Source organism: Trachurus trachurus, assembly GCF_905171665.1.
Source record: "Trachurus trachurus genome assembly, chromosome: 10".
NCBI lineage: Eukaryota > Metazoa > Chordata > Actinopteri > Carangiformes > Carangidae > Trachurus > Trachurus trachurus.
In genome coordinates, this window is record NC_139894.1 from 15623910 (window position 1) to 15641700 (window position 17791).

Below are 17791 nucleotides of genomic sequence, written 5' to 3' on the forward strand. Positions count from 1 at the left end.
TTCACAGGAACATGTGGTCCAACCACAAAATGTATCTGACGGGATGATTTAAGATTACAAACTGTTAAACAACTTAATTATAAAGTAAGAAAGGTACATGTTCTACGTACAAGTTGTGACTAGAATAAGATTGTTCTACACCAATGAATTTCAACAGCAGCCCGAGGAATATTAATAATGTTTTCTTTTGCAACTTTTTTGAAACACACTCTACAAAATTATATTACAACACACACAGCATCCTTTTTTGATAACTCTGTTTAACTCTTTTTTTTTTTTACCAGACTGGAACTATAACATTTCCATCAACATGTCAAAGTGAGTATAGGGTCTTGTTAATTTGTTAACTGCTTTAGTTCGGAAGTTAAAAAGCAGCCATTTGAGTTGTGTGAGGCTTTAAAATGCCTCAAAAGGAAATTAAAGACACCTGTTACTGAATGCTATTTAACACTGCAGTGATTCATGAGCCTGTGCCGTCTCAGAATGAGCAGTTCTTCTATTTGTGCCAATATCCAATTACTCCTGAATGACGCATATTTAAGATACCAATCTGAGATTGTTTTATATTAAACTGTTCTTACTGATATTTGACTCATGGATGACAGCAAGCGTGGCTTAGGCTCCACGCAGAGACCAAAAGGATAATTCCTTCACGTGAAACAAGTAGAGTAGCTAAACTCCAACAAATTAACATTTTGGCAGAGTTGCTGTGACTCTTCTACCACTTGAATCTTCCAGGACATGGACAAATCCTGATTAAGATGGATTGTGTGGATTTGATTTTGGAAGGTTTAGCTACAGGTCAAAAGAAAAGTTTCAACAAGATTACTTGGTACTCAGCCTGAAAGAGACAGACACAATCAACTACTATTGTGTGTTTGCAAGAAAGAAAAACACAATATTTCCTGGAATATAGATTGGGGATGGACTACTATATTTGTGTTATCATCAAGTTAGCACCATGCATTGAATTTGTGAGCAACAGCTTAAAATTGAGGTTTCTAATGTATAATGGTGTTATCTATTGTGTACTCATTTACCCAAATACAGTTATGTCATATGTCTAGAGATTAGACACTTGTGCCAGCAGGTGCTTTTTCACCTTAAGCACTAATCCATCCTCACAGGAATGGAGTGGTGGGTGGAGATGAGTGGGGGTGGGGTATCCTATAATCGGACTTCCATAATGTGTTTAAAATTACTACATAGGATTTTGGAAATTGAAAAAAATGAATGAATTTATTGTAGCGCTATAAGGAAGAATTAGTTACAGTATGGCCAATCATTTGGACTATTGTGTTGCATTCAAAAGTCTGAAAACATCTATTCATTGCATTTTCCTGTCTTCTTTCTTCCCTCTCAGGGTATTTAAGAAGACCAGCGGCAATGGACATGTAAGTGGCCCCTATAATATAATCATTACAGGGCAACTCTCAGGCCTAAGGAGGAGTGCAGTTTGTGTGTAGCTCTTCCAGCTCCCAGAAATAACTTCTAAACTTGTAACCTTGGTGGAGGAGTCACTGTTTTCCTCTCTGCTTCTCTCCACTTCTTTCAGATTGCCCTGTACTTGGGCAAGCGAGACTTTGTGGACCATGTGGATTCAGTGGAAGTAGTTGGTGTGTGGAATAATGTCAATTTTGCATCCTGATACTTATACATTTATGTGCATATCTGTGAGAACTAATGCTGTTTATTCTTTGCTCATTTGTAGAGGGGGTAATTAAAGTGGACCCCTCTGGTCTCAATGGCAGAAAAGGTACTTCTATCTCCTTTGCTGTCAGTGATGAAAGATACAAGGCCTGAGATTACCCAACAAAGACTAATCTGCAACACTTTCACATTTGCTATTGCAGTATATGTCTACCTTGCTTGTGCCTTCCGCTATGGAAGCGAAGAATTGGATGTCATTGGGCTGTCCTTCAGGAGAGACATCTGGATTCAGCGTGTTCAGGTGTATCCATCTGAAGGTGGAAACGAAAGCAAATCACCAATGATGGAATCCCTCATGAAGAAAGTTGGAGATCAGGGATATCCCTTTTCCTTCCAGGTCAGGAAAATTATTTGTATTTGTCACTAAAATGTTAAATTGATCAACCATAGTCAATTACTTCACTATCACTATCTTCAGTTGTATTCACTGTCCCTTGTTTCTGTTTGTCTCAGATGCCAACAAACCTGCCATGCTCAGTTTCCTTACAGCCTGGGCCAAATGATGCTGGAAAGGTACTATTGTTATTTATTTTCCTTTACTCTTATACAGACAAATACGTATACAGATCAATACTTGATAAATCATTTATTTGGGTCTCATTCTGTTGTAGGCCTGTGGTGTGGACTTTGAGGTTAAAGGATACCTTGCCAACGCACCCAACAATGTAGATGAAGTCGTTGAGAAGAAGTACGTATGCCCACACTGTCAAATCACACTGTCAGGCCAATCCTGGCAACCTTTGTTTTACATCCCTGTGATGTAGAGGAATAAAGAACATATAGAGACCCTAACCCTCACTGATCCTATTTGCTTGTCTTTTGTTCCTGGTCTTAGGGACACTTGCCGTCTGATGATTCGTAAAATACAGTTTGCCCCAGCTACCAACAAGCCTGGACCCAAGGTTGATATTGACAAGCAGTTTATGATGACTGACAAGCCAGTTCACCTGGAGGCCTCCCTTGAAAAAGAGGTACATTAAAGCACAGAAACTGCGTTTTGGCACTGCATAAGTAACATACCGATTGTGAAATATCTCAAATAGAATTACTCTTATTTTTAGACTTATTACCATGGAGATCCAATCAGCGTCAAAGTAAAAGTCAACAATGAAACTGCTAAGGTCGTGAAGAAAATCAAAGTCTCAGGTAATAACAGCTGAAATTAAAGTTGAAATGAATGTGTTTGCATAGCTTTGAATAGAAGAGGGACAAATATTATATATACAGTATATATATATTTAAGAGTCGTACAGTGACTACACTGTATACTGATGCAGAACTGTTTTTTTTTCTCTTTAGTTGAGCAGCTAACAAATGTGGTGCTCTACTCATCTGACACTTACACAAAGCCAGTCTGCACTGAGGAGTTTGGGTAAGACTTTCTTTGTATCAAATAAGGCTTATCAGCAGGACTGGGGTCATTTCAGATTCAGATCTAATTCGTTTAGTAAAAATCTTTCTTGTAAAAAAAATTTCTCACATCCAAATATCTCTATAATACATCTACTGAAAAAAACTACATTACATTAAATCTAAAATAGGGTTTAAGAAAAACTGAAGAAATTAGAATAATGACTGTTAAATGACACATGCATTTTTTAATGGGTTTCCCTACTATGCACAGGGACACAATAAATGCCAACTCTACATTCGAGAAGTCCTTCCAGATAACCCCTCTGCTGGCCAACAATAAAGAGAAGCGGGGTCTTTCAGTGGACGGACGGCTAAAAGATGAGGACACCCACCTCGCATCCACTACACTGTAAGCTGCTCTAGGTCATTCATCAAAGGGCTTACTGAGAGCCTAGGACAGGTTTTCATCCTCTTATTGAGTGGTGGTGATACAACTCTACACTGTGTCATCCACTTATCATGTCTTAGACCAAATCCTCCAGCTCTGAAAAGTAAACTATTCCTGTCCCCTTTGCAGGAGTCAAGGAGATAAGGAGATGCAGGGAATCCTCGTCACCTATAAAGTCAAGGTCACTCTGGTGGTATCCGGAGGAGGGTAAGTTTTAACTGAGGAGAAAATATTAATTTATAATACTTTAACACTTGGAGTCAAAAGGTGGAGACTAATGATTTATTTGATTGTCTGTCTCACATCACAGCCTGCTCGGTGGCCTAACAGGAAGGTAAATATCCAATATATTTCATCTGTGGTCATGTGTAATCTATGTAAATAATATACAAATTGCTATTCTATTTTTCTTTTTAATGCAAACATTTTTTTTCTTTTAAAATTTTCAGCGATGTCGTTGTTGAGCTTCCTCTGACTCTGATGTCCCCAAAACCAGCAGGTGAGTGCCGTCTTTTTAAAATATATAACTGAAATCTAAACACCTCCAGAAACGTTTCACCTACCTAACACATTATTGTTATATCCTTCTCTTCTATCCATCTATTGCATGTCGTTGCTTTCCAACGAGCAGAAGTGTGAGTATAACACAATCTCTAGGAAAATACATGTATTTATATACATGTATGTACTCGTGGCAGTGATGTTTGTGGCACGTTGCTGATAATTTTCTCCTTTGTGTCTGTTTGTTTGTATGTTTGTTTTATGAACCACAGCCAATTGGATTAAAGGCCCCTGTAGTTCAGGTGAGGTCACTTCAGATTTGATACGTTTTATGGTGTTCACTTCTTCAAGGGCTTCATCCTCTCTTGGAAATAAAAACCTAATGTAAACACACCATTGTTAGATCCGGTTCCTTTCTACAATCAGAAGGTCTTCTGAAAGAAGCACACAGATGTGATGGCCCTTGAATGGGTGCACTAATTCACCCTGTAATTTGTGTGAAAAATATATATATATATATATATTATATATATTTTTTATTTAAACACACATTCCAAACAATAATAATAGTACTATTTGTGTGAAGTATTAAACTTGAACCATTGTTGATCCACCTCCAAGATTATTTTTTTTGTGAAATGAATCTCCACTAATTACTGATAAAAGCATGCAAATTGACTGATAGCTATTACTACATATGCATTAGATATATAGCCCACATTATTAAGATACAAAACAGGTTGTGTGCATTACATTAAAAGTGTTTCTTGTTACCTATTTTACTGTTTTCTCTGATGTATAAAAAATTAGATCAAATGTATCTCATGAGTGGGGCATCGTTTAGCTCAGTGGGTAGAGCAGGCGCCCCATGTGCAGAGGCTACAGTCCTCGCTGCAGCCGGATTCAATCAAATCCCGACTCGGGCGGCCCTTTGCTGCATGTCATTCCCCTCCCTGTTTCCTGTCTCTCTGGACTGTACTATCAATTAAAGGCAAAAAGCCCCAAAATATAGTTTTTAAAAAATATATCTCATGAGTTACCTTGTTGTAATGTTGGAGTCACTGAATCAGCTGTTTCATCCCAACAGGGCAGACATCAGACTCGACTCCATGGAAGGATGAGATGACTAGCGAAGCAGAAACCACCTCTCTGATAGAGAACACAGAACAAACAAACTCAACACCAGTGAAGAGAAGCACTGCTCATTATTGAGTTACTACAATGTTCTTATGTCTCTTGCACATAAACATTTTCATTAGGCATTACTGTGAGAGCTCTATCACTGAAAAAGAGTCCAAACTCACTTCTCTAAATGCCATCATAGCATTATATAATAAACACGTGCTGTATATTTTTCTTTGTCAAATAGAATAGAAGGAGGACATTTCTCTCCATGTGTTATAAATACAGACGATGATTCTTTTATTCTTATTGTTTATTGCTGTGTCATTAGAGACATGAGATGTTATGACTGAATGTGCAGCTGTGGGGTGAATATCCCAAAAACCACTCCTACTTGTGTCACTCTTTATAGACAAGGGAAGGAAATAAACATGTTGTTTCCCAATCGACTCTCTTAATTGTTCATTTTGTTTCACATCCTTTACACCTTCATTATAATTAAGTGCTTTCTTACAAAATACTTCATGAACACGGTTAATGACAGACAGCACTTCCTATAAAGCTCTAGTGAAGAATTTTTTTTTTCTTCTTCTTCTACACCCAATTCATGTGATTTTATTTTTATGCTAGAAATTAATTTGTTTGGGTGAGTCACATTTCACAGTTTGTGCTGTGTGTTTTTCATTTGGGACTAAAATTAACACTCCGTGACACACAAGCAGTGTTCTGGAAAGAAGCACCAATAATTTCATCTCTGAATCATAAAGCAAACTGTAGCCTAATATAAAATTAGCAAATAGAAGAACGATGCCTTCTTCGTCTGCTTCTTACTTGTATTTTTCCTCTAAACAGGCACCAGACATTCATTCATTCATTATAGGTCTGCAGCTGAATCTGAGTAGCCTAATTGTGCTTGTAGGCCTACAATCAGACACTGTTCATTCTTCTCTGTCCGACTCAAATCTATGATAATCCATTTGTTTGACACATAAATAAACAGTAGTGTTGTAGTACTCCAGACCGGTCTTGAGGCCACATTTTCAAGTTCCTGGTCTTCTCTGGATTTTTTTTTTCTCAAGACCAGTCAAGACCACAGCTGCAGTGACATCTCTTTTTTTTTTATGTCTCTGTCACTCACTCACTCGTTTTGGTTTATGTGGGCTAATGTAATTCAATTAAGATAATTAAAATTGTTCTACAGAAGTATGTGTAAGCATCTGAAAAACTTGGTTGCACCAGTGTCAAAAGTGGGAAAGATTTAAGCCGGCTCTGTGCTGTGTTATTCTGTTCAGTCCAAATATGGTATAGATTTTATAGCTTATTAAAGCGTCTTTTCTTTTTAGCTGATAATGTAAACAATCAAGCCACATGATTATTATGAGTCCTGGCACAGAATAAAGTAATGGTCTTAAAAAATGGTCTTGCATGGTCTTGGTCTTGGACTTGGTCTCGACCACCTCAAAGTCTCGGTCTTGTCTTGGTCTCAGGTTAGGTGGTTGACTACAACACTAATAAACAGTGACAGATTATTAGACAGAGGTCTTCAACAGGGGGTCCGCAAAATCTTTGATTGATTAGACATTTTTTTATATTATTTCGTTTCCACATTTATGTTAAAAATAAAAAAAAACTTCAGTTTGAATAGCTTCTTTGCATCATTATTACCATGCAGTTGTCAGACATTGTCGATATTGGCATCAGATCAGTTATGGTCTGTTTATAAATGACAGTGGGATCATGCCCCCTACTCACTGTAGCTTGAATGAATATATGAACCTGTGTATTATGTGAATAGCTTAGTATCCAATGCACAAACATGTGTACAGTTTAAAACACAATTTCATACAATATAGGCCTAGTCGTCGGGGGTCCCTGATCCATCTCTCCATCGGTTTGGGGGTCCTTGGCCTGAGAAGCATTGAAGACCCCTGGATAGAGTAAAGCTTTAGGCTACGTTACCATTGCAATTTCTCATGTCTCTCAGTTGAGCCTCTTGGTTGCGCTATTTCACTCCTGTATGGGTGAGGAAACAATAGCGCTGGCTGGTGCTGGATGAAGAGACACTACTTGTCCCTCTCCGGTCTAGACACATCACAGCATTAGCCGAGTTAGCTTAGCTAGCTGTTTATTTTTTTAAAACAAAATGTCAACCACGACCGGCGGCGGCGAGTTTGGCAACCCACTACGAAAATTCAAGCTCGTCTTTCTGGGCGAACAGAGTGGTAAGCTTGTGGATGATGTACTTGGGAAGTGGTTAGTGCGTTTGGTTGGATGTGTTTGGAGAAAGTGGCTAGGACGCAGCTAACTAGCTTGTAGCTTGCTGCTAGCCGGGAGAGGGTAAAGTTACTCACCGAACAACAGCGGCCAGTGGCGATACAAAGCGAGATGATGATATTTCAGTGTCAATGCAGTGTTTACCTGAGAGAAAGATGACAAAATGTTGATGGACACAACATTTTTTTCCCCTTTTCACTCGCGATGATGTCATTGAAAAGCTAGCTAACGGTAAAAATGTTAAAGCTTTAGCCAAACATCTCGCTCTGCGTCCGGGACGAGAAAATGTTTATAATGAGACATGTTAAGATGCCTCACGACTACAATTTATGACTTATCTTCAGATTTGGTTGTTGTCATATTGAAGCAAACGACCAGTGGGTCCTTACTTTGTGGTGCATCAGCATCATCATCATCATCATCATCTCACTAGCGTAATTGTAGTGAAGAGTGAGTGAGACGTAGCCGGCTAACTACTTTTAGCTCGCAGTTAGCAGCAGCAGCAGCAGCAGCAGTGGTGCCAGATGAAGAAATACAATACAAGGGCAGCTCATAAAATTACCTGCAAATCACAACCGAATTAGAGCCTGGAAATGTCTGTCATTGGGTTGTTGTTTACAAAAAACAGAGAGTTGGTACAAACGAAGGGGGTAAATAATTCATTTGCTTCATCGATGTAGCATTGCTCCACTCACTAGCCTTTGCAGAGCCACGTCGGCCGATCTTGGGTCCAGACCAGTCGGCCTTTCCCCTCCTCGACCATTTAACGTCAGCTTATAGCCGGGGGACTGACACCGACATTATCTATGCGTGGTTGGATTTTGGGAGAGATTGTTTTAACATTTCAGTCACGGTTCTCAGCTCACGAATCAGAGAGAAAAAAAAAAAACTAATCTATTTTTATTTTCCAAATCTTGTGGCTCCACCCATATTGCCAGCTCAGCGTGTGTGTGTGGGTTCAGCAGTACAATTGCATCAGTAATAACAATTTTTTTACTCACTGTGTCATGTCTTTGACTTGTATGGGTATGTGCTGCCTAAAATACAGAAGTAGAGCTGTTAGTTGTGTAATATGATCTTAAATTTAAATATTGCTGTCATGTGTGTTTGTACAGTTGGGAAGACCTCACTCATCACCAGGTTTATGTATGACAGTTTCGACAACACTTATCAGGTAATAATATATGTTTATCACAATATGACATAGAAGTCAAGTGTTTTAATTGAGTGTCTTTTGAAAATTGTGCTCCAAAAGTCCTTGTTCATAACAGACAGCATGACACATTAAATGCAAGCCATAATCAATTCATTAAGTTTACTTATTGATGATTTAGTCAGTCCTCCAATGGATACTATTGTGGTGTAAAGCAGAATTTATCCAGGGAAGCTAAAATGTCTTTTTTAATATAAGATTGTGTGATGTATACATTGTTAGATGAATTGTAAAATCATTCCTCAGTTATGAATTTGTAAATCAAAATTTTCTTTTCTTTTTTTTTGATAAATGCAAAATGACCAAAGACATAGACGTGTAAAACAGCTGAATAGGAATAATAACAATCCTGCACCACCTACAATCGTGTCATCGCTATATATTAAAAGTAGCACTATCCCATGGGCTGTCAGTAGCAGATGCTCCAATGAATTACAGACATCCACTCTAATGACCAGTCTGTGTGCAGCCAGGGCAGAAACTGGAGGTCTGTGTTCACTAATTCATCTGCACTGTTTGTTTTGAAAACACATCAGCTTTATATCTGCACGCAGCTGGTTCGCCAGAGGTAGCTACCAAACAGGGGCTGAAAAAGTAGAAACTGCGCACTGTTCAGTCGACTTCCACGGCTTCACCTTTCGCTGGCAGGGATCATGTCTCTTCAGCAAACACAAGCGAAGCTCACATCAGTGTGCACTCCCGTTTTCCAGTTTATCCCACTTGTAAATGTAATCTTTAGATTTGATACCTGCGGTCCTGAATCATGACAGTCCCATAAACTGGAGCAGGCTCACATAGACTGTAATTATTCACATTTTACACACTTAAACCGTCACGATTCAAGGTGGCTCATATATCATTTGTAGTAGGCTTTAATTTATTATCTTTTTGTGCATAGTATAAGTACATGATTTTTACTAAGTGCATATTTTACACAGACAGCATGCATCCTTATCTGAACTATTGCAATTTTTCATCAAGCCTTAGTAATTTATGCTAATTACGACTTTTGAATGATCTTTCCACCTCATGTGTGTGTATCTCATGACATACAGATGATGACTGGCACAGAGCCATCGTTGATGTTATTAGCTCCACCTGTACTGTTTCTAAATATGACAAGTCAAATGTTATGAAAAGGACTGTTGGTAATGTTTGATGTACAGTGTGATGAGATACTTTGCCAAGCGTTGTACTGACAGTGTTTTAATGGAATGGTTGTATTACAGGCAACTATTGGCATTGACTTTTTGTCAAAAACCATGTACCTAGAGGATCGCACGGTAAGCCCTGCACATTTACTTCTTATTCTCATCATTCCCATTTCCATTGTTTTGAAACTGCTAGAGAAGCTTAAGGCATGCGTCTGCTTATTATGCAGTAGCCATCATTTATTCCCCTCTCACCATTTCACATTGTGTTTTTTCATGATCCTAGATTTTACCATTCATTTTGTTATACATGTTATCATGTTTTTAGTTCCCATTGTTATTTCAAGTTTATGTTTTCTTTCCATCCCTCGGGCTGGGTCATGAAATGCCCCCCCCTCCCCATCACCACCCAATTCCCACATTCATTTTGTGGCTGGCCACAGATTCGGCTGCAGCTCTGGGATACAGCCGGACAGGAACGCTTCCGCAGCCTCATCCCCAGTTACATCCGCGACTCAGCTGCTGCTGTGGTGGTTTATGACATAGCCAGTAGGTATCATAGCTTTGCCTCGACTCCTTGTCCTTTGCTTAATATGTGCAAGGGCATAAATGAGCATTTAAATGCCTTGCAAACCCCTCTGGGTAGCATGATGATGGTATCGCCCCTCGTCCTGTATGCATCAGCTATAGTGATGGTAAAGCATTTCTCCGACAGTGTCCAAGGGGGGTCTGTGCCTCCAAATTGCTGTCACATATGAGGCCGATGGAATGAATAATAGAAAATGTCTTCAAATCTCCCCTAGTGAGCGGAAATCATCTGAAAGTGCCTCAATAATGATTCAGCACGGCCTCCTTTTCCACCTCTTATTTGCATAACACTGGTCATCTCTGACCCTGCTGCAATTGAGTGATTCTCCCCATCCCTCTACAAAAAGCCCCTTTTTCACTTTCTCTGCTGCTTGGCTTCAATGGCTTGCACTTCTTTTATGTCTGGCCTGTTCTCTGTTTTCTTGTCCTGCCTTTCCTCTCTTTATCTCCACCTCCTTGTCCCCTTTTTCTTCTTCCTCTCCGTTCCAATCCTCAGGTCCGGCTCCAGCTTTGGGACACTGCTGGACAGGAGCGTTTTCGTAGCCTAATTCCCAGCTACATCCGTGACTCTACCATTGCTGTGGTTGTTTATGACATCACCAGTGAGTCAGGGCTGTAATCTAACCTGTCAGTAGGGGTCTTCTTTAGCAATTGGAGGGAATTATCTTGACATAGTTGATAGCTTCTGTATTTCTGCTAACAACCTTTGACATCCCCTCAAGTATTTTTCCCCTTTCAAGCTTCTATTATTACTATGTTTCCTTACTAACATTTGGCTTTTCTCACGTAAGATGCTTTACCTTTTTAACAAAGAGTAATACCTGCTTATGCACTTTTAAATGTAGCTAATATGCCAAGTTTATCATGCCTTTCTGTGACTACACCTGATGTGTGCACTAATATTGTTTTTTTGTTGTTGTTTTTTTACATCCACAGATCTTAATTCATTCCAGCAAACCTCAAAGTGGATTGATGATGTTAGAACAGAGAGAGGAAGTGATGTCATTATCATGCTTGTTGGGAACAAAACAGACTTGGCAGATAAAAGGTACATGGTTGTGAGAGATGTGTGAATGATCATGAATTTCTTATTCTGTTTATAAAGCTTGATACATAGATGGACATTTTATAATTCTACTATGATTAGAAAAATGAGTACAGTAGCATCAAGTGTGATAGTTTCTAAACTCTGCCAAAGCCTGGGATCCCACTTTTCTTCCCTTCAGTGCATCCCATCCAATTTTGACTTTTATCACCCCTCAGTATTTCGCATACTCCTTTTTTTATTAGTGATTTATATTTTTTTTTATTTCTTATGATTTGATCATATTTCTGTTTTGCCTTTTTTCCCCCTTTGCTTTACATTTTGTTCCCTTTCCCGGTCTGTTCTCTCCATGTCATTTTGATTTATTTTTTTTGTGTGTGTGTGTGTGTTTCCCTCAACACCTCACTGAACATCACTACTCCCTCCCCCTCACTTCCCGGGACCATGGCAGGCAAGTTTCTGTTGAGGCGGCAGAGAGGAAAGCTCGAGAGCTCAATGTGATGTACATAGAGACCAGTGCCAAGGCTGGCTATAACGTCAAACAGGTTGGTGTCTTAGCAACACAGCAGGTGTAATACTGACAAAATGATCCTGACGTTTTCCAGCACAGGTCACAGCGTCGTGTAGGTCAGGGAGGCCCACCTGTGACGACTCCTCCATTTGTTCGTTATATGGATCAGAGTGTGGCTGTTGAATGAATGAGTGACCCTCCGGAGTCGATTTCCTGCTGCTTCATCTTTACTCAGCACAGCAGCTTCTCTCCCTTCGTCTTCCTCTCTGTCTGTCTGTGTTATAACTAAAACTAACCTCTCTCTCTTTTTCACCCAAAACATGATTCTATGGTGAGCTCTCTTTGTTTCTCCCTCTTCTCTCTCTCTCTCTCTCTGTCTCCTCCCTCTCCTTTTGGCCTGTCCTCTTTGCGTTGTTTCTTTCCACATCTGTCTGTTCGTCCACCTTCCCCTTCCTTTCTGCTTTTACCTGAGCAGACAGATCACCACGGAGGAGGGCGAGCAGAGAGCTAAGGAACTGAATGTCATGTTCATTGAAACCAGCGCAAAGACTGGCTACAATGTCAAACAGGTAGAGATTCTGCTCTCTCAGGGTAGTTGAGCTCATTCTGCCCTCAAAGTGTGCACTCGACTCTTTCCGCCTCCTTTTCCCCCTCTCTTGTGGCTTCATCCTGACACATCTTAGCATTTCTCAGTACATACTGCTGTATCAGTTGTGATTTCCCTCCACAGGCTTATCAGTTCACATGTTCTGCACAGATTTACTGCTATTTTGTTCTCTTCTTTTTTTTGGACCGAGAACCTTTTTTGTTGTTGTTGTTGTCTGATTCACTACAACTTCTGCTGCTTCGAAATTGTTTCTGTGAATATACAATGAATTTGCTCAGTGGAGGAGGTTTAGCACGGAAACCTTCACTTTCATGCTCTTGTCTCAACCAGCGATTACAGTCACATTTTGTATCACTGCTTTAACTGCTTCTTGTATTTGCCTGTTATTTAAAAAATATATCTTATGTAGGAGTGAGTGATCACTTTCTGCCTCTACTGTGTGTAGCCCATTTAACAGTAGAGCTGGGTGATATGATGATTTCAAGAAACAAAGAAACAAGTTAACATCATATAAATATTGTTATATGTTTTATACCAAGTGCACCAGTGTCTCTGTGTATTTAGCATCTTGGGTATTGTTTCAAATCAATACCCAAATCTTTGAGACACTGAAATGGACAAAATCAGACCTTGTAGGTTATTTTATCGATGAACAATTTCTCTGTTGCAGTTTCAGAAAAAAAAAAATTAAGATATTCATTGTTAAAACTAAATATTTATCTTAAAAAAAGATGTTATTCATATCACCCACCTCTATTTGATTGTATCATACTTTTTAGATCGCAGACTGGTTCTGTTAGTGTTTAATTCTCACTTTGTTTTATAGCTGTTCCGTCGTGTTGCTGCTGCATTGCCAGGGATGGACAGCACACCAGAGAAAAGCAAAGAGGACAGTATCCTTTTTAAAACCATACTGTTGTCAACTATCATTATTTTTGCGAAGTCTCTCACTCTGATGGTATGAAATGAGGAATGAATGTAGAATGTCGAGATCGAAGCGAGATTGCTCTGTAGAAAAAACTGAAGTGAAATTTGCCAATTCATCAGTGACGTTGCTTAACCGACTCCTCTCAGTGATCGACATCAAACTGGAGAAACAGCCAGAGATGACTGTCACCGAGAGCAGCTGCTCATGCTAGTACACCTCACCCCCACCCAGCCTGTCTCCTCCCCAACAACAGCTTGTCTCTCAGTGGCCACTCTTCCCCGCCCTTGGCGCACTGCCATTGGGATGGAGGACCTGTCGTTTGTTTTGTTATGTTTTTTTTCCCTTTTCAACTCAGTGACTTTTCAGAGTAACCGTGTGGATGTGCATTACTGTATTGAAACAGATTATCTGGGGAAAAAATGGTTCAAAAGTAAACATTTAAAAACAAGGAGTAATTTACATGATATGTTGAGATTTTCATCCAGTTGCATGGCATTATATAGGATTGCCGACTGACATAGCTAACCGCTCATGAGTTATTGCACAGTTCAGATTCTTAGTGCTGTTACTCTTGTCATTGTTGTAAAGTAAAACTGCTTGGGATTTATTTAAATGACTATACAAGGTTGACTCACCAGCCCCTTGTATTTTATTTTTGTTATTTTAATATCATCTGGGATACTATTGTACGTCTCAGATAACTGATTTTTTTTTTTTTTTTTTTTTTGGACTTTCTCTTATATTGAGGAAGGACAGACAGGATATTACTAGTGACATTATGTCATTGCAAACCATCATATTACCACATTAGGCTCAAAAGAACCCAATGGTCCATTCATTAGGTACCATTAATACCTAACACAGCTGCAGGCTTAAACTGCCTAATGAACAGCATGTTACTAGACCAAATTAATATCATTTCAGACATAATTTAAAACATTGCTGCAAAAGGGATGTGTAAGTCTGTTTTAATTTTAAAGGGAAGCCATCCCAAGTTCATTAGAATGGCTACTAACTTGAAACTAAGTCTGCATTAAAACTATAGCAACTGTCTTTCCAGTGTTCAATTAGCTGCACGCATACTAACACGTCTGAGGAGGAGATTTCAGTTATTAGATGCCCCCACCCCCTCCCACCCAACGCTGTAAGAAACAAACAAAAAAAAAAGAGCCAGTGTTTAGTTTTTCCACGCCGATGGAAAGTTGTCACTTTGGTCGCTATGACGTACCCACTCATTGATGATTTGTGTTGTGTTGATTACACTATTGCAAGAACATGCAGCATGCTCACCATGCAGGATTTATATGGATAAGAACACAGATGCCTTGCTTGTTTGTTCACCAACGTTGTGCACTGAATCAAGCCACAATATTGTAAAATATAAAAGAAGCCTGCTGACTGGTTCATGGCTTCTCTCGTTGTTTTGTAGAGCTGGTAGATAAAGAGTCCGTCTTCAGATACAGCCAACGCTTACTAACACCCTTGCTGTAAAAAAAAAAATGCAGAGAAGTTAGTTGCAGTATCCTTTTGCTGTATTGCTATTGCCTGTGTAGGACCGTTGGTTTTTTGTGTTTATTTATTTTGTAACTTGGACATACAGATAACATTGTACGCTTGACCAAAAGTACAGATGCTGACACGCATGTTGAAAGATTATTTTATTTATTGTTTGCGTGTCTGCTGGGACTCCACCTAAGGGCGATATTGAGGCCTGGTAAAGTTTTGTCCTGTCACACTGCAAGAAATGACTTATTCTTTTTTTGCAGTGTGTATAGTCAGTAGTCTGGTTTACAGTCGCAGGTAAAGGCTGCAACATTTCCACGCACACACACACACACACACACACACACACACAGTGTAACACAAACCACCTAACTAGCCATAGCACAACAAAAGACACTGGTCATTTGCTGTAGCTTGTTTTGAAATGTCAGCGTTTTAAAAATGGATTTAAAAATTTAAGTATTTACATCAAAACAACCATTTTAACATGAGCAGCTCTTCTGTTATTTGTCACTGACTAAATACGCAGCTTTGTGCTATTCTGAATTGTGTCTGTCCATTTGAAATATGCTGTCTACTCGTGTTTAGCAACGTTTGTGTGAATAATGTACTATTACTATCTGATGTATAAAAAGGAGAGTTACTGAAACACAAGTGTAGGCCTATCACGTGGAATAAAATAAAGATATTTCACCAAAATGTTCACATCTGTCATCGCTGTTTTTGTGAAGTGTCAGTGGTATGGTATGTTCTTGACAAGCAATAATAAAATATGTGAGCTCGAGGGGAGAAAACTAACCTGTCATGTACAGTAGGTGTGTGTCATACTTTGTAAAGTTGACAAACCACTCATCAGTCAATACTTAATAGGCATGAAGTGTTACAGAAACAGAACAGAAAGGTGTGGCCATGTATGACTGTGGGGTCGCGTCACACACTGCGACACAGTAACTTTGCTGCTAAGCTTTGGCCGAAAGTGATCGAAAGATTTTCATGAAATTTAAAAAAAAAAAGATTAGATTAACTTGGGTTTCCTTAATTCTTAAATCTGTTGGGACTAGACAAATCTATGCTGTAGATCATTTATCTGGATCATCTTTACTGTACTTGACTGTGTGTGTGTGTGGGGGGGGGGGGGGGGGGGGGGTGTATTGTTGAGTCTCAAACTAACTTACCAAGTCATATTTATCCTTATTACTTATTGATTGATGGTTAAGAGATGGGGAGGGTGTGATAGTTTCACCTTGTCAACTAAGGTCAATACACACACAGATACAGTACAGTGTGTATGTACACTATTAATAATAAAAAATAATAGCCCTCACCCTGTCTGCTTGGATTGGCTCCAGCCCCACCACAACTTTGTGTGGATAAGTAGCATAGGCATGATAATAATAATTATATATTTATATATATATATATTACAATATATTACGAATGAGCTACTGGAAATAAAACAAGACATCTAACAAGCAATTACATATTTTATTTTTTATATAGGCTATTTTATCTTTTTTATTCTCGCATTTATTGGCCTTGAAGTAATTAAATTTGAATTCAATTCAATTAGCCTACAACTTTAGTTTTAATTTGAATATGTACGGTGAATGTATCACAAATGTAGTGGCAATTTAGCTACCAACAAAAAAAAAGGCCACTTGAGGGAATCTGAAGTCGTTTTCAACTCCTGGTGGTGTGTGAAAAATGAGGTCCTCCATTGGCAATACGTTTGACACTTTATTAATTTTACATCTTTAAAAAACACCTACAAAAGGCCGGGTGCTAATTAAACTTAAAAATGAGCTCATACAAAAATGCTAAGACGGTGATACAAAACTCATTCAGCCCTCTCACACACACAGACACGGTTGAAAAACTGTGTGGCTTCCCTGATCCTGATTCCCTGACACTACTGAGCTCTGTCTCCCTCATCTACCCTTTGTCTGCCTGATTACCACCCAAGCCCACAGGTGTGCAGGTAGACCCTACCAACCACAGTGCCTCACCACTGACACACCCACACTCATTCGTTCACACCCACACACACACACACACACACACATGCAAATTGGCTACAACACACCGGCCCCTAATTGTTACTGTATAATAACACAACAATTCAACACACTCAAACAACTGGAGCCAATTACTATGCATTTTTTAAAAGTCCCATTCAATAATGTTCATGTGTCCATAGTCCAACTTTGACGCCAACGTATGACGTAAATCTTCATAAGAGCCTTCAACGAGCTTCCAGTGGAAGAAGGATCTTCATAATTAGTCGCTCCAATATGTTGTACTTGATCTGATCTTTGACAGACCGCACAAACCGTCGTGTGTCAGGAAAGGTCTGTATAGTACCCTCCCCAACAGCCAGGATCTGAGAGGAGCAGAAGAATCCACCACAAGATCAACATCTCCTGCGCCAAAGCTTCTCTTGTCCTCCATCCAACTTTGTTTCTCCTCAATAGAGGTGAATATCCCAAATGTGTGATAAGAGATCTTGAGCTTGCCTCCAGCGTAGTCTGAAAGCAGGTAATTTCTTCCACAATGTCCCAGCTGTTCATTAATGTGGCGCAAAGTGAGAGTGGGGATGTGCTGATCTTCAACAAGAATGACAAGATGTTTCGTGTCATCTGGCATAGCTGTTTTGCTGCGCTGTCCTCCCATTCCCAAAAGCCCATTTTCCAGCACTGGGTCGAGTTTGTAAACGTAACTGCTTTTCTTCACTCCAGATGTTTCAATTTTCAGTGCGGCTGTTCCACCACTGAATCTTTCCTGTTGGCAACACTGAATGATGGCGTTCTCAGCCGTCGTAGTATCTTCAAGAGGCAAGA

The 17791-nt window shown here is 39.4% G+C and overlaps 2 protein-coding genes across 3 annotated transcripts; both read left to right on the forward strand.

The window, feature by feature from the left end:
* Positions 1-1129: 1129 nt before the first annotated feature.
* arr3b (arrestin 3b, retinal (X-arrestin)) lies at positions 1130-4450 on the forward strand (the record flags this gene model as incomplete). The annotated part of the gene is made up of 15 exons (XM_083981213.1): positions 1130-1137; positions 1364-1394; positions 1556-1616; positions 1712-1756; positions 1854-2047; positions 2164-2223; positions 2322-2398; positions 2546-2681; positions 2772-2856; positions 3010-3082; positions 3335-3472; positions 3641-3718; positions 3822-3845; positions 3961-4010; positions 4416-4450. The coding sequence occupies 15 exons, from the start codon at positions 1130-1132 to the stop codon at positions 4448-4450; spliced, it is 1095 nt and encodes a 364-aa protein (XP_083837339.1).
* A 2740-nt stretch (positions 4451-7190) lies between these two features.
* Positions 7191-15620, forward strand: rab41 (RAB41, member RAS oncogene family). Of its 2 annotated transcripts, none has more exons than XR_014595674.1 (8): positions 7191-7356; positions 8524-8582; positions 9851-9904; positions 10216-10321; positions 11297-11408; positions 11857-11950; positions 12392-12485; positions 13350-13415. XR_014595674.1 is itself a non-coding variant. In XM_083980191.1 (8 exons), the coding sequence occupies exons 1-8, from the start codon at positions 7278-7280 to the stop codon at positions 13660-13662; spliced, it is 636 nt and encodes a 211-aa protein (XP_083836317.1). In that variant the 5' UTR covers positions 7191-7277; the 3' UTR covers positions 13663-15620. The 2 variants fall into 2 exon arrangements, 1 of the variants encoding a protein (XP_083836317.1); XM_083980191.1 differs by lacking the exon at positions 12392-12485 and adding an exon at positions 13598-15620 and having other exon boundaries at positions 13350-13416.
* Positions 15621-17791: the final 2171 nt, after the last annotated feature.